The 16647-nt window shown below is 39.7% G+C and overlaps 2 protein-coding genes across 5 annotated transcripts in view; one reads left to right on the top strand and one right to left on the bottom strand.

The window, feature by feature from the left end:
• LOC143221512 (uncharacterized) overlaps positions 1 to 16647 on the top strand; it is a 41535-nt gene that overhangs the window by 355 nt on the left and 24533 nt on the right. For 3 of the 4 annotated variants that reach the window (XM_076446956.1, XM_076446944.1, XM_076446960.1), the window contains exons 2-5: positions 5267 to 5606; positions 5671 to 5958; positions 7054 to 7405; positions 7538 to 8796. In XM_076446956.1, the coding sequence (XP_076303071.1) occupies positions 5382 to 5606; positions 5671 to 5958; positions 7054 to 7405; positions 7538 to 8796 (2124 nt within the window). In that variant the 5' untranslated portion in view covers positions 5267 to 5381. Of the gene's footprint in view, positions 1 to 57; positions 3973 to 5266; positions 5607 to 5670; positions 5959 to 7053; positions 7406 to 7537; positions 8797 to 16647 lie in introns of those variants that run through there. The other variant, XM_076446950.1, reaches the window with a different exon arrangement.
• Positions 7463 to 14727, bottom strand: LOC143221672 (carbohydrate sulfotransferase 11). The gene is made up of 6 exons (XM_076447062.1): positions 14090 to 14727; positions 13411 to 13559; positions 12530 to 12701; positions 11138 to 11297; positions 10522 to 10721; positions 7463 to 10126 (listed from the first exon to the last, which is right to left on the bottom strand). The coding sequence occupies exons 1-6, from the start codon at positions 14234 to 14236 to the stop codon at positions 9878 to 9880; spliced, it is 1077 nt and encodes a 358-aa protein (XP_076303177.1). The 5' UTR covers positions 14237 to 14727; the 3' UTR covers positions 7463 to 9877.

Raw genomic sequence — 16647 nt, 5'->3', positions numbered from 1 at the left:
GTAAGTCAGTCGCTATTTTCACAGATATAGTTTCTAATGAACAGAACTGTATACCGTTTTACGTAAATACAAGTACTTTGTGTCACGATAAGGAATACTGTTGCCGGTTAAATGTGAATTTCTGCTGATTTATTGGTACCTATTTGTTTGCGATCGGAGTAGATTGATTGCTATCAGAGGCACAACATTATGTGACGTTTAATAGTTTGATTAGTGGATGCCTATTACTAAGATTATGAATAATTAGACTCCGGATGTTTATGCAAAATAAAAAGTTTGTGCATCAATTGCAAGACGCAAGGGCTAAATATAAATTTATATTCTTCATTAATAATTTTAATGCGGTGAAAATAATGTATTGTTAATACTCTTAAATTCTTTTAATATTTTCACTGTTTTAAATTGCACTTGCTTATTTTTGTTATAAATGCATAAAATATCTGAAAGAAGTTGATAGATTTTTTTAAAGTGATAATCTCAACAGAGATATTATTAGGTTATATTGATCAAGATAAGTTTACTTGTTAGTGAAATATCGGTAATGGATAATCATTCGATAGTTCTGGATTGTTTATTGTTGATTTATGAAGGACTGTTAAGTCAGTATTATTCTAGAGGAGTAAGTTTATGTTTGAAATGAAATGCAAGATATTGTAGTGTTATGCATTAGTGCTGACGTTTTGAGTCGACTTGAGCTGTCGATGTTGACGTGTCTAACGGTTTTACGGTCACGCGTGATCGACGATATAAATGAAAGAGCGCGAAGAGTTATCAGGATCAATACAATCGATCGAAACTACATTTGCAACTCGATTACAGAATTATTTTGTCGGTCTATTTTGGACTCGGTTCGCGACTTAATTTGCCATTCGATTTGAAATTTAATTTGATACTTGATATTCAAATCAACTCGAGATTAAATCGATACCGAACTCGGAATTTAATTCGAGAATCGATTCGAATAATAATCGGGAAATTGATCCCGGAATCAAATCGATAATTAGATCGGAAATTGGTTCGATATTTACTTAGATAATTAGATTGATAACCATTTTCAAAATCAATTCAATATTCAACTTGAAATTAAAACCACAGGCGGCTCAATATCATCGTCTAATACAGGGGTTCCCAACCTTTTTCCTACATCGACACCTTTTAAAAAAATGATTTTCTTCATCGACCCCCTTATACATTTTTCTCTATAATATACAGCACAATCATAATTGCACATCAAAAATTTAAAGACAATTTGACTAGGAATATAAACAAAAAATTAGAAAAAAATGGTTTATTAGATTTATGTTTTATTTTCATTTTTAATTTTACACATATAAACAAGATTTCAGAAGCACAGATTGTATGCAAATCTACATTATATTTATACATATTAAAACGGATATTATTATCTAATAATCACATTCCTTAAAAATTGAATAAAATTTTTAAAAATAGACTGGAATACTATAGACCCTTTTTAAACTTCCGTCGACCCCGAAGGTGTCCAGCTGGACCCCGTTGGGAACCCCTGATCTAATACTTCACTTAATAGGAACTAATTGTATTTTCCCATGATTGTTCTATACGAAAAAGCTAGCATATAAATCTTCTTCCAGGGTACAGTTCCGACAGAAATGATTAGATAACGTAGCCGAGGGTGAATTATTGGTTCGCGATTGAAACAGCTACCGCCACAGAACAATTTACTTTAAAAAATTGTAAAATAATCGTTGGCAACGGGTGGTTAAGGGGTCTTCCAAGAAAAGCAGAGAATGGTAAGGGAAAAAGTTGACGCCATAAGCGAGAGGGGGATGTATTCACCCCGCGTGGCCTCGTAGGAGGACAGACCCTTTCCCCGCCGTGTCTCCAGACGCACGCACAGTTTTCTTTGGATTATGCAATCGCCTTTCGTGTGTACTACTTTTATGTGGGGTTCGTGTCGCGAGATCTGATGATAAACTCCACGACTTCGCCTCGATTCTTTCCCTGCCGCCTTTTTTCACCCGTTTCCTTTTTCCTTTCTTAATAATATCGGTTGTCGGAGCCCAGATAGGCGACCGCTCTACCGATACGGAGCAGTGCTCGCTCAAATTCCCAAAATTTCAGATCCACAATCAAATTCTCGCGTTACAGGGTAGCGTTTCTCTTTCAGAACTTAACCCGAACACATCTTAACTTTGCATTCGGAGCTATTTTAACTCGAAAATTAAACATTTCTTTTGGCCTAGTATAATTCCATTCTATATTAATTTTTTTCTTTGTATGAATATGAAATTGATTAGTTTTGCAATTGATTAAATACCAACATATTTAATCATGTAAACAATATTTTGAATAATGGCACAGCAATTTTTAGTGGCAAATCACCACTCGAGTGAGGAGGGTTAACAAAGTAAGAGATAAAGATAAATAGACGCAGTCCGTCTAACATAAAACCGAAACTTGCAATAAAGAAAATTTCAAATTCAGTCATTCTTGTCCAAATAATATTAATCATCTCTTCGAAAATGGCACTAATGGATTGTTGAGACTCTTCCGATTAAAAGGAGTCCGGACACAACGTAAATCGGTCTACTTTTGTAGATATCGTACATAGTAATCACGTACATGTCTTTAATTACATCATTTACGTTGTAACAATAAAACTAGTCCGATTCACGCCATGTTTGGACTCGTTCTAATCAGAAAAATTCCACTAAAAAATTGTGTGAGACACAAACGACTGAATTTGAAATTTTATTTTGACCTTTACACCGAGTAGTGGGGGAAGAGTCTTTCTCTACTTGCTCGTCGTTTGGGAGCAGCGGCGAACAAATAGCGAGGCACAGCGTCCTTTCACCTTTTTCGCTCGGTTATTTTCTTGACAAAAGCAAATTCACGCGAGCACTACTGTACATTCGAATAGAAGTATTACACGGCCGAGTTTCACAGATTGGAAACGATCAATCGCGAATATCGCGATCCAGAAGTGTCACTCGCGGCAGGTGTAAACATGCATGGTAGATCGAGACGCTATTTTCGGGTAATCAACGATCAGCGAGCTCGTTCCTTGTATAATTAATTGAACCGAGCCGCGATCGAAAACGATAGGCTCGCATGATTCACGAAACCCGTGTACAGTCATGTGAAGGGACCATAAGCGAAAATACCTATGTATGATGTCAACCGCGCCCGATTTTCCTCGAATTTTCCACAGCAGTGGCCACGCGGCTTAGCATTTAGTTTTTCAATTATCGTGTACAGTGAATAAGGCGTTTTTAATCTATCTTGTCGATATTTCTTATGACTAGACTGCATAATACAATTACAGTTCATATTCACACTACACTTTATTTTCTCTCGTTTACTAAATTTATTCAGATTGTCCGTAATTTTTATTCCTTTATAATCTATATTTTATATAATTAATCACGACTTACTAAAATTATCGCGTAATGAAAGAAATTTTTGTCCGACTATTTTATTCCTTGTAATTCATGCAAGAAACTTTTATTTTGCATAAAAATCCGCAGTCTAATTATTACGCAGCGGATTTGATGAATTTAAGGTCAAAATAAGTCGGTGTAATTTAAAACTGTAAAACAGTTTAATTTATTGAACATTATTAGTTGAATCCAGTTTCTCGCAATTCGGATAGAAAATATTTATTTTGCATAAACATCCGCCGTTTATTAATTATGATAGATGCTTAAAGAAGGAAATTTATTCCATTATTTGCCAAGAATACATTTTTATAATTTCAACAATTATGGAGTATAAAATCGGCCACTTGGTAGATTTAGTGTTGAACGAGAAAGGTAGACGACCGCTTGCAATAAAATATGGATTACTCGTATACATATACGAGAATTGTCAGATGTTGGAATTTGTATGAAGAGACGCGTATCTCCCTTAATATTGAAGGATGTTCCGTGACTACTGTGATTGATTCTGCAAGCAAGAACCGGAAGCCGTGTGTGCGTCAGTCGCTAACTGGTTAGAGTCTCACTAATGTCAATCATTTCGTACATTTGTAAGCCAGCATGTGCCGGAAGCGAAGGAAATATCGCTGATCGATTACTGCGGAAGTTAGAGCCTAACGTTACGGGGGAATATAGCAAGCTTAGTTGTGTCTCTCCGCATCGAAGCTAGTAGAACCATTCAATTTTAATCAGACGCGATATCACAGTGTTCTGGGGTCGCGGGGAAACAATTGACCTAACATATCTTGGCTATTTGTCCTGTTCACAGGGGCAAAGAGTCAATCATCGCCGTTTACTCCCTACTGTCCTCACCGCCTTTTCTTTTTCCATACATTTTCATATCTTCTTCTTCCATCTATTTTCACATTTTCTTCTTCCATTTAATTTCATATTTTCTTCTTCCATTTATTTTCATATTTTCATAGTTTCTTTTCGATTTGCATTGGTTCTCAATTTAACTCCATTTATTCCCACTTTCAGTTCTCTATTTACATTTATTTCCATCTGTAGTACTGCAGTAAATATTCGATCTAAGAAAATCGAATGTCCCTTCCACTGCGGGGCACACCTCGCTAAAAGACAGAGCACAGACTCGAGGGTTTTTCTTAGATCGAACCCCCTTCACTGTATTTATTTTTATTCTCATTTTCTTTTTTATATACATTCGTCTCTGTTTCCAAATTAATTTCTATCTATCTTCATTTTTAATTCTAAGTAAACACTTCACCCTCCCCATTCAGAAGATACAGCAAATGTAGCGTCTCTAATACGTTCACCCTAACCAAAGTCGCGCTAATTCAATTACACAATTGAATTACATTGTATTTCAATTATATAGTAATTCAACTACGTCGTAACTGAATTACATCATTCAAACCTTTCAATTAATTCAATCACTAAGTATTTTAATCAGATGTGTAATTGAAATACAAGGTAATTAAAATACAGCTCTCCAAATTATAGCCCAGAACTTTGAAAAACTGCGATATATTTTTATGTTTTTCTTTCATATACATGTTTGCTGTCTATGCGGCGTAGTTTCTATTCCTCCTTCATAAATCGTAACGCTATCTTATAATTGTATTCCAATTGCAATTACGAATTACATTGTAATTTAATTACAAAGTACTGTATAATTGTACTCCAATTGCAATTACGAATTACATTGTAATTTAATTGAATGAAGATCTGAATTATAAATTACAATATAATTCAACGATGTAATTCGATTACTTTGTAATTATAATTTCTGGAGTAATTCGATTGTAATTCTGCACAACTCTGACCCCAACGAATCTGTCGATCAGGTCTGTCCTCGCGTGACTCGATGAACGAGCCGGAATTAAGAAAGCGATCGTTCCCGAAGAAGAAGATGGTGAAGGACACGCGGTTCCCACGGGACGAGACGTAGAGAGGGGTGTTATGTCCGAGTGCTTCGAGTTCTCGTCATCTATGACAGGATCGATGGACCAGGGGCCTTTGCAGCCCCCGAAGGATTCCCCGACCCTTCCTGCCCAGCCCTTCGATTTCTGCTCGACTCCTGAGACTCCGACGCGACGAGGTCATCGTCACCGACACCCGCGAAAGATGACATTGACCTCACCGAACGGACAACCTATACAGCTCACGCCTCTTTGGGAGCACGTGGTTAGTATATTGGGTCATTGCAAATGTCTCGATACATTTCGATTTCTATGAACGTTGTTCCCAGGTGCGAACTCGGAAGTTCCCGAGCGAGGTCGACACGCGTCTCACGTTTCTGGAGATCTCGGAGAGACTGCGTGATCCAGAATGGGAGGTGCGTCAGCACGCTGTTCGCGTGCTTATAGACGTGCTGCCGACTTTGAACGCTGACACTGTCGACAAGGTCATGCAACCAGTGGTACCGGAGCTGGTCAATAATTTGGGACACCCGGCGCCGGCGGTTCGCAAAGGCGCCTTGGACGCACTTCGGGTTTTTCTTGTTCACAGTCGCGACAGGGAGAACACCATCAAAAGGGTCAGCGACACCATCAGTGTCTTCTCTTAAACTTCGCTCGTGCACTCTATACAGTATTTTATCGATAAAAGTCCTCAACACGGGTCTGTCCAGGGTCATTTATATTCCAGGGATACTATTCTTTCAGTTTTTGCCGAACGTACAGAAGGACAGCCGAGCTCGAGAGGCCTCGGTCGCCGAGAAGTGTAAACATAACTAATCCGATGACAAAATTCTTTATTTTTCGTTATTTTTTTTATGGAACTTTCACGAAAATATTGGTGGCATTTTTCTAATGAAAAATGATACCGAACACGATATAATTACAATTGTATTTAGTGGTTTAATTGACGATGAAAGTTTCGGGCGCGAGGAAGGACAGCGTATGTGAAAGAAAGAGACGCAGAGAGTAGCAGTGCGCCGGCACAGTTCAAAGAACTTCCCATACGCTGTTCCTCCTTGCGTTCGAAACTGTCATCGACCATTACACAAGTAAATTTCATCGGAATTATATCATATTTGGTATCATTTTTATTAGAAAAATTCCGCGGATAGGTTGGTTAAAGTCCCGTAAAAAATAATGAAAAATAAAGAAGTTTTGTAATTGTATGAGTCATACTTCTCGACGACCGAGGCCTCTCGAGTTTCATGGCCCCTCGAGGGGGTACACCCTGCAGTAGTGGGGATAGTTCTGGGACATTTATGGATAAAACAACTCGATGCACTTCTATCGTCAACACTCAACATACAATCAATTTAAAAATACTAGTAGATTATCTTCAACTTGCTGAAACAATTGGAGTAAGAACGAAATTTCAAAACGGCATCTGTTGCTCGCCACTAATGTAGAAAATGTCCATTCTGCATAAAGATGTAACCTCGTCTGGTTTTGTTTTATCAGGGTCAACCGTGACCCGACCAACGGCGCGTAGAAGAGGGGTTAGCACCTCAGGGTCTCGTGTCGCGTGAAGACCACATCAAATTTCATGAATTAACACTATGATCCGTTGATGCGCGGTCATGCGACGACCTTGCACTTCGCTCCCCACTATCCGATCCATCGATCGCGTAAACGCAATTGCTTTCGAGGGTGTGCACGCTCGGCTTCTTCGGCAGATTCTTCAGGATGGGTTGAACCGGTCGGAGGTGCGGGACTCCTTCCAGACGAATGTCACCACAGGAGTGATCCTAAGCGTTCCGTCGCTCTTGTTCCCATCGTCGAGTGGACCTTCAGCTAGCAATCAGCTTGTCAAGGACGCGACGATAGCCTTGGCCTCGAGACTCGCGCAGGTTCCTCATCAGGAGGCTGTGCTGAAGTCGTTGATGAAGATCAGGGACGCGGTCGGCGTTGATCAATTCGAGAACTACCTGAAGGACTATGATAACAAGCTGAAGAGGAACATCGAGATCCTGTCGAAGATCTATAACGTCCGATCGAGTAGGAAGCCGCAGAGGAAGAAAACCGATGGTAAAAATAATGAATTTGTTTTTGGAAATATGTCTAGCGGTTGTGGAACTCTTTAATAGTTGAAAGAAAAAGTTATTCGTGGTATTTAAAATCTTTTGATATGCTTCTCTAACCACTGTCTACCTCTTCAAGGTGTCGAAAAGTCGGACAAGGATTTGGACCGGAAGTGGGAGGAGTCCGACAGCGACACTTCCGGTATCGTCGAAGAGGAAGACGAGATGAACAACGGAGCGATGCCAGCGGCCAGAGTAGTCCTAGAAACGGAGATCAAGTTCAACGAGGAAACAGCAATCACTATGACAATTCTAGAAGAGAAAGAGGGCGACAGCGAGAAGGATCAAGACGAGGAGAGTGGTACAGATCTTCGAAACGACGCTGACAACAAGGACTCATCTCCGGATCGCAAGAAGACGCCACGAAGAGTGCACTTCGGTGGTGAAATAGTGAAACTGAGGACTCCAGATAGCGACGAAACAGAGTCCGTAGACGCAACACCTAAGACCAGGATCCCAGTTCCCGTTTCCCCTGCGACAAACATGCCTAAGACCCGAAAGAGACCTTCATCTCAGCCTTGCAGTCCTCAGAGACAAGCTGAGAAGCCGAAGAGGGCTGTTAGGTCGATGTCCAGCAGCCCCAAGAGGGAGGTCTACACGCACAACGCGCAGCTGAGTCCTAAAAAGAGTATCCTAACCAGGACTAGCAGTCCTGTGGTCAAATCAACTGAAAAGAAGAAGAAGGACCTTACCAACGCTGAATTAAACGAGCCTGAAGGGAGTCCTACCAAAGGAACGAAGTCAGAAGATCCTGGAAAATTGGACCAAAGTAGTCCGAGTGTAGGGATTAATCATAATTTGGTTGTGAACAAGTGGATGAGTTCGGATGAGAAGCAGAACGAAGTTCTAGGATCGGAGACCTTGAAGAATGTACCAAATAGTCCTCAAGAGCCGGAGGATGCTACTAGGAGCAAGAAGGATACGAAGGATATGAAAGAGGAGAAAAATTTGTGGGAGAAGAGACAGAGTTTGAAGGATAAGGTGGACGATAGCGACGAGAAGACGTCGGAGGAGAAGGTTTCTGATCCTAAGATCGATCTCTTTTTTGGATCACCGGTGGAGGATAATGAAGAGAGGTATAACCGCGAGGATGATGATAATCGACCTAGATACTCGATGATGGATCAGGATGAAGCTTCGTCGAGGGATAATGTGAAGGTGAAGAGCAGTTCGACGAAGGAGGGGAATGTTGAAGGTGAACGGATCAAAGTTGACAAAGGTAGTGAGAAAAGTGAAAATGTGCGCGGGGTTGACGAGATGGAGAGACAGCCTGAGGAGCCTAACTGGGAGGAGCTGGGATTGGTGGACCAGGAGGTGCTCGAGGATTTGCACAACAAGGTGAGCGATTATTTGTTTGATTTAATCTTATATGACGTTGTAATTTTTCGATCGAAGTGATTCTTTAATTTTGCACGTCACTGTACGTTTTACCGTTTGTGAATGATCAACAAATTCATAGAGTATTCACGAATTAATTTGTACAGCTAATGGTCCGCAGTCCGATTGCAAAGTTACACGATAATTGTTTATACATACTAATCAATCCTGGCATCGTTAAATCGTCCGGAAAATTACTCTATCTCTTCTGATTGAATTTAAACGAGTATCGACCGGCTCTCTCGCGAGTGGCGCGCATCGGACGCTAATCGACTCGCTCATGGAATATTTAGAAATCAAGCTAACGCTCTGCTCAGTCGGGACCGGTTCGAAATTGTTGCGGACACTGTCCGAGACACGGAACTCGCTGGAGAACACACACGAATGCGAGCCGGCCCCGAAAAATAAAGAGAGCAAAAAGGCGAAGGGAACGTGTTAAAGTCTGATAAGCACACGTAGCCTTAATTGATGGGGTTTAAATCACGTTACGCCACGCGACGAACTTTTGCCAACGAAATCGATTGACCTACTTCCCCTGTCATGTATCAGAACGATCTGTCCCGAAGTCCTTCCCCTTCAACTCGTGTTAATGAGGGGTCGTGAACGAGGAAAGGTAGAAAAATGCTCTGACGATTTGTGGTCAGTGTCCTCACGCTGGTAGCAACACGTCGATTAGGCTCGACATGTTTTTTTCATGAAATCTTTATCGACATGCTCGTCACATTGTTCCGATTACAACGAGTCCAAACGCGGCGCAGTTTGGCTCGCATTTAATTGTTAAGTTCACGATACGGTAGAACCTTAATTATTTGAACCGATGGTATCTGAATTCTAAGGCTGAACTCTCCCGAGTTCGATCTAAATCGGTGAAGATTTTATCCAGCATTGTAATTAGTTTTTGATTCAACTTTGTTGCGGAAAGAAATGAATGTCTATGTCTGTATTTTGCATAAACATTCGCAGTTTTATAATCATTATATACAAAGTTTGATTAAGAACGAATTGGTAAGAATAAACATTTGCAAACGACAAAAATTTGTTATCAATTCGAATTTATTGAAGAACTATTGGCAGTTGAGTAGCGATAATAAACATCCGGCGAGTAGTCGAACAGATCGAAGTCCAACTTGAATTTTTCATAAAGTTTCTCCACCATTTCTTTGCTGAGCTGACTGAAGTATATTTTCGAAGGATTCGATTGACCCCCGCGATGTCGCCATCTTGGCTTAATTAGCTCCTGCAACCCTAATTTATGGATCGCGTAAATCTGGTCCCGCCACAGCGTTTCCACCTGCGAACCGTAAAAAATACAAATCGACGTAGAAAAACCTTTCCAGTCTGCATGGAAAGTGTGAAAAACAGAGAGACAAACAGGCGTGCAATTGTGATATTTTTCGCGATTTGAATTTCAAAAGAAGGTTGCTGGTAAGGCATTCTTGTTTCGTGTCGTTAGTCCTTAATTTCTTGATGCTGGAACGTGTCATTAGCAAAGTGCAGATTTTTATGCAAATTTGCAGTTTAGATTGATCGAAGACGTTGATGATAATGAAATTTTGTTTTCACACGATAGTTTATAAATAAGATGAAGTTAGATTCGCTCAGTTTCGCATTTTGAAATCTTTTAGTCACTTATGTGCATTCTATTATTTTAGAAACACGCTACAGATTGTTCTATTTTCAACATACCTTCGCAATAATGTCGTAATCGACGATACAAGGAGCGCAGAAAAGGTAATAGGGCATCCAATGATCGTCTCCGTAGCTTCCTAGATCAGTATGGATCAAATATTGCACGAATTCTCGAAATGTAGGCTCGATCCCAGCTGGTGGAGGGACGCCATCTTGTCGGATCACTTGATCATCGCTTGGCCTCGTGAAATTCTTCTCTGCAATCGAAAGACACCAATCAAAAATAATTATTTGCGCAGGTAGCACGATCAATGATTTCTTACTCTTTTCAAATATTAAACAAATGAAAATAATAAAAAGCTACCACATATGTATGTAAATACAATTAAAACCACTCATTAACATGCATGACGTTTGATATAAGCGAACGTACCAAGATTTCCTTACTCTTATACTTTTCTTTTACAGCCTAAGAAAACTGGGTTAAGAAGTCGCAATCCTTGAGAGATTACAATCTGTCTAGAATTGTTTGTTATAAAAGCTTTCGCGCCAGATTCATCAGAGATTCTCTCTCGGCAGAAAATCTCACGTGTGTTACTATCGCAAGCAGGGTATGTACACCATGGGTACGCGGCTTAAGGGATATCGCGGTCGATATTTTGTCGTGACTCACCGCGATACTTTTGAACAATCTTGCTGCCGTATTTCCGATAAAAGTGAAGTGTCCCGTGCTCCCTTCCAGCCACGGAGTTCTCCAGCTTATCGCGATACGCGCTCAGCAATCTCTCAAATGGGTGCCTTACCACCAGTAGTTTCTTCGTTCTCTTCAGGGCCTGTATTTCGTTTTCCTCGTGTTAGATCTTGTTACGTTGTTCCACCGGCTTTTCTGATCCTGTCGAACAGAGTTGCCGTTGCCAGCAGAGTCGCCAGATCAGGGGAATTGATTCGAATCGAGGGGGAGAAGTTGCCCTCTCTCCGCCAGTACACGGATTAGTCACGTGACATTCTGACACATGAACGACAGAGACGGAACGCGTCACGTGACCAGGCCGTGCCGTAGAAGGGGAAGGTAGAGTGGGGAGGCAAGTCAGTTTTCAGGCGGGCTTGTATTCCCCTCGAAATGATTCCCCTTCTACTACTAAATGTGGCTCGACTCGCATTTAGCGACGACTCTCTGTGCGATGGGATCAGAGTTGGGCATTAGTCGATTAAAATTTTAATTATGATTGATTGATTAATGTGTACGATTAAAAAAGGTGATCATTGAAAAATCGACGATTGATTCAATGGATTGATGAAGTTAATCGTCGATGGTTGATTAAAAATAGAAATCATCGAAAAATCGGAGACTGATTCAATCGATTGATGAAGTTAATTATCAATCGTTGATTAAAAATAGAAATCATCGAAAAATCGGAGATTGATTCAATCGATTGATGAAGTTAATCATAATAAGTATTTGATCGTTAACTGCAATTAACGACTAAACTAGGAGATTAATTGTTAATTGCGATTAACGATTGAAGTAGAAATTTATTCGTCAATCGTTGATTTTTTTGCCCAACTCTGGATGGGATGTATTGGGTTGAAAAGAAAGTTCGTAGCGTTTTCAAATTAAGAATCGAAGATAAAATTAAGGTATTTATTCAATAACACGAGAAGTTGCCTCGAAAATGGCGAAAAGTAATAGAACAGAATGGAAAATATATGTTATTGAATAAACATCTGAATTTTAGCTTTCAATTTTAATTTAGAAACGCTACGAACTTTCGTTTCAACCCAATATTAGGTCCCTCAGAGTCGCGAAAGGGGAATTTGATGATGGAGGGGGAGCATGAAGACTCTACGCTGGCAACTCTGCTGTCGAATGATCTCTCGCGCCGGTTATGCTAATCGCACAGTACTACGCTACAATTTGGCGAAAAATGCCGGGTTAGGACTGTTGTTATTGTTACCGCGAGACTGTCTAAGGACCTTGTTAACAATAATTGTAAAATCACAAATAGAATTGATAATTCAACAATAGAATAACGATGAAGAATCATTAAATATGATGAATCCTTACCTCCTCAGCTTCTGGATACTCAAGTTCCGGTATCACTCTTCTCGCAATCGACGATATCTGTTCCCTTCCACTGAGTAGCTCATCTTCTGGCACATTCATCAAAACACACAAGTTGTAGATCCACGTCGTGCTGCCGGCTTTGTAAATCGGACAGTATGATAGATTATGCGATCTATTCGACAAATAATATTGCAAATAGACAGGCCATTAAACTGCTCAAAATTCGGTGTCGCATTTTTTAGAAAAGAAAAATCACTTAAATCATATTGAATAAAATTACATGTGCCAAAAATTCTCTACCCAGCGACTCAAATTTGGAATCAACTCGAACACGGCCCTCACATCCGAAAAGCAATCAAGGAATCAACCACCTCAACAAAATCTAAAAACACCATAGAAATTGGTCGCTAACGACCTAGATGTTGATGCGACGTTAAACCTTAATATAAAAAAAAATTACATTTAATAATACGCCACATTGTAACATTAAGAATTTCCAAAAAATTTACTAGGAGCGCGTGAGAAATTATGAGATCAATTTTTGAACCGCTTTGTATAATAATTAGAAGCTAGCTAACCCAATATTTCTATTCGTTACGCTATGTCTTACACAATGTTATCAGAAAGAATGCACAGAAATTAGTCTCATAAGTAGACTGCGGATGTTTATGCAATTTTCAATTTTTATAGACGAATTTTAAGAGAAAGTGGAATAAAATAGAATCTTATTTTCCGTATTAGTAGCCCTTTTAGATCTGAAATAAATTAAAATCGTACTAAATTCTGTCATATTTTATATCCTAGCATTTTTTGAAAATGTTCAAAAGCCATGATTGCATAAAGATCCGCAGTCTACTCGTAAGATTGCTAGACTGACAAACCTAGTTATGTAAAATACAGTGTACTGTGGTGCAGGTGGATGTTTGAAGATCACAGGTTTATCAGGATCTCGGTACGGCCCTAGATTATAGTCTCGACAGGTGTTTACAACTCTCATTTGCCGCTTAAAATTGTCTGTCTCAGCCTCTATCTGAATAGCATAATTCATTTTCGTCACACAACACGTACTATCGCAAACTGTTCGAAATCAAAAATTAATATTAGCCATATCGGAATTCTTTGAAATTCTTTGAAAAGTGACTTTCCAAACAAAATTGCGTTTGAAGCACACTGGCGTGGCAAAATTAACACGTTCGCTACCAGCATTTGTTTCGTTGCTTACCTTCCTCGTTCGAAAGTTTTATTAAATGTGACGTACCCAATTTTGAATGATTAAAACAGTTTAGCAGGAGAAAGTCATAGATTCTCTGAAAATTATGCATTCGACTATCACTCTAAACAACGAAGTGCATAAGATTAATTTGACCGTTTTTAAGTGAACTGTCAGACTATGGATGTCACATATTTGTGACGGTGGTAGCGAACATGTTAAAGGAGCACTTTGTCGAAACAAAAGACGACTGTATTTTTTTCAATCTTTTGACACAAATTTTTAAAGCTGTCATTTTGAGACAGTAAAACGAAAAAGAGTAAAAGATTATTGATCTTTAAATAATGCACCATTAATTTGCTGAGATCTTCGAGTTTAGGCACAGGCCGGTCCTCTTCTCGGACCCGAAGTACAGTCAATTTCATGATCACCATAAACAATCCACATCCGAGAGCATACTTCAAAATTCTCTCGACTTTTCTCTGATTTCCAAGCATATTGAGCTCGTTCAATCCACGCGCGATAACTTCAGAAATGGCGAATGAAGAAGCGATGGGAAAATGCTGAATAAAATGGCACTGTGTTTACTCGGCGGATATACTGTAAACTGATATTGGTATCGTCCGCGGAAAAAGCGCGTGTCTGCTTCGCTGGAAGTACCGGGTAAATATTCGTTCTTCTTTCTGGCGAGTCACTGACTAACCAGTTTCCTCTTCAGTGGACACAGTGATGGATCTAGCGTGCACGAATCCCGTGGCAAGAGACCTCAAACTATCATTCAATTGATATTTTACGGTCGACCTTTGATATTCAATTAATTCCTCCCTGTCCGTGAACAGCCGCGAGTGATTTTGATAAACTGCGTCCTTTAACCTGTCGACTGTCTTCGAACTAGATCCTGGTCAGTAGAAACATCGACTACTATAATGCACGTCACTGGTTTTGGCTTAGAAAAATTGCTGGAGTGTCTATAGAAACGGGAATAACTTTTCAAAATTGGATCGAACGATTTGTACTTCTTTACGTTATTGAAAAGGGCGCTTTTTAAAAATTGGACTAAACGATTTGTCTTCTATTTTCTTTTTTTAATATTTATTTCTGTCTTAATGCACTAAATTAAGGGATTCAATATTTTTCAAAGTGTTTGCTGATGTTTTGATGTTTTGCTCAATGTCAAACTCGTTAGGGAGCGACTGAACAACGTTAAACTAACATTAAAACTCTATTAGAAATTGAAAAGTGTATGTCCGCTCCTGTAATCGTTCCGAAAGCAGTGGTGAAACGAAAGGGAGTCTCCCAGGCATACTAATTCGCTTGGCCATGTCAATCACAGTGAAAGCCGAGGGACAATAACACATACTCAACTACTACATTCTAACCTTGGATTTAGTTGTTGAATCGAATTGGAATTTTATATCTAATATATTTATTGCATTCCCAACGCTGGCAATTGTAATAAAACATGGACAACTTTAATAATAGCTTACTGAAATCTAGGCGTAGTGTAAATGTTCTTGTTCACGAAGGAAAGTGGTAAAAAAAGAACTATTTATGTCGCAGAGACACGTCGAACACGCCCGGTGGCCGTGAAAATCGTCTTCCTTTCATTCAGCAGAAGTTCAAGGCCAGTCTATGCCTCCGTATGAATGTCGCGGTGTGCAGGTGCCATAAGAACTATAAAACTGAATAGCATCACTGGGTGGTATCGATCCCCCGGGCTCATGTAATCCATGCTTTTTTTTTTTAATTTTTTAATAGAACAGATCGGCCCTCACTGTTTGTCGCACGAGGATGAATGATTCAACGAGCCCCGAGCGTCATGGCGGCTTTGAATTTGTCTACTGGCAAATAGACGAATGAGGTGTACTAACACCGAGTCGACGATAGTAACTAAAAATGATAAGCTCCTCGACCAATCATACAGAGAGATCGGTCAGACTAGCGAGTATCGTTATCTGGTCGTCAATATCCTCGGACATTGTGTTCCTGATTTTGCAAGTTTACCTACAGTAAATCCTCTATAAATGCAAAAAGGCCGTACACGATGAACGCAAAAAACTATCCCCTCCACTACTACTGCGACGCGGAGAGTCTCAGTCGTCGGCACAGTTCAAAGGCCCGTTCGTCCTCACAATGTTATACCAATATAAAATTATTTTTATTATTACTTATTTTTTTTATGAAACTTTCACCAATATATCTGTGGCATTTTTGTGATTAAAATAAGACCAGACACGATATAATTTCAACTGTGTTTAGTGGTTTAATTGACGATTAACGTTTCAGCTCTTCACACGCGCAGTCCTTCTCTACGTTCGGCTCGGCCTCTGAAGCTCAAAACAATAGTGTCCGTCTACGAAAAATGCAAACAAACCTCCCCGAGGCTTTTGCCTTTATAGAGGATTTACTGTATTAGGTTCAGGACATCTGATGATCGATTTAGAGTAATCATAGTGACCTTGAAATATCCGAAACGCCTTCACCAATGCAAAAAATGTTTGCGTCACAATATTTCCCTCTTCCTGCAATGCAATTTTTGTATATATAATTTTCTTTGTGTATTGTTACTAATAACGGAGATTATTGGACCACTTATCTTGGGGAATTTATATTTGTACGAATAAATCCTCGTACAAATATTATCGATTTGAACATTGAATTACTAATTGATAAAATCGTGAGTCTTTGGGGGTTTCGATGCAATAATGGAAGAGTGAACAACAGGACACGCTAAAATAATTGTCATTGGTTGGAAGAACAGCCCCAGGTCGGAAACCTCGAGCGCAATATCCCCCATGGAAGCGGAACACTCATCAATCCAACGTGTTAATCACTGTTCATGGTATTTTTTCAACGTCCGAGGGGTTTTTTCCCTGGAGAGGGGCGCGACACGCGTCGTTCGATTAAA

Source organism: Lasioglossum baleicum, chromosome 2, assembly GCF_051020765.1.
Source record: "Lasioglossum baleicum chromosome 2, iyLasBale1, whole genome shotgun sequence".
Lineage (NCBI taxonomy): Eukaryota > Metazoa > Arthropoda > Insecta > Hymenoptera > Halictidae > Lasioglossum > Lasioglossum baleicum.
The sequence above is the reverse complement of the archived record's forward strand: the minus strand, read 5'-3'. Positions and strand labels throughout refer to the sequence as shown.

What these genes read in the sequence shown, in the direction of transcription:
- LOC143221672 (XM_076447062.1), bottom strand. Translation starts at nt 14,236, where the DNA reads ATGCTTGGAAATCAGAGAAAAGTCGAGAGAATTTTGAAGTATGCTCTC. An exon ending in AGTATCCAGAAGCTGAGGAG is followed by an intron (nt 11,298 to 12,529) that starts GTAAGGATTCAT and finishes AACGAAATACAG; the next exon opens with GCCCTGAAGAGAACGAAGAA. An exon ending in GATTGTTCAAAAGTATCGCG is followed by an intron (nt 10,722 to 11,137) that starts GTGAGTCACGAC and finishes TTTCGATTGCAG; the next exon opens with AGAAGAATTTCACGAGGCCA.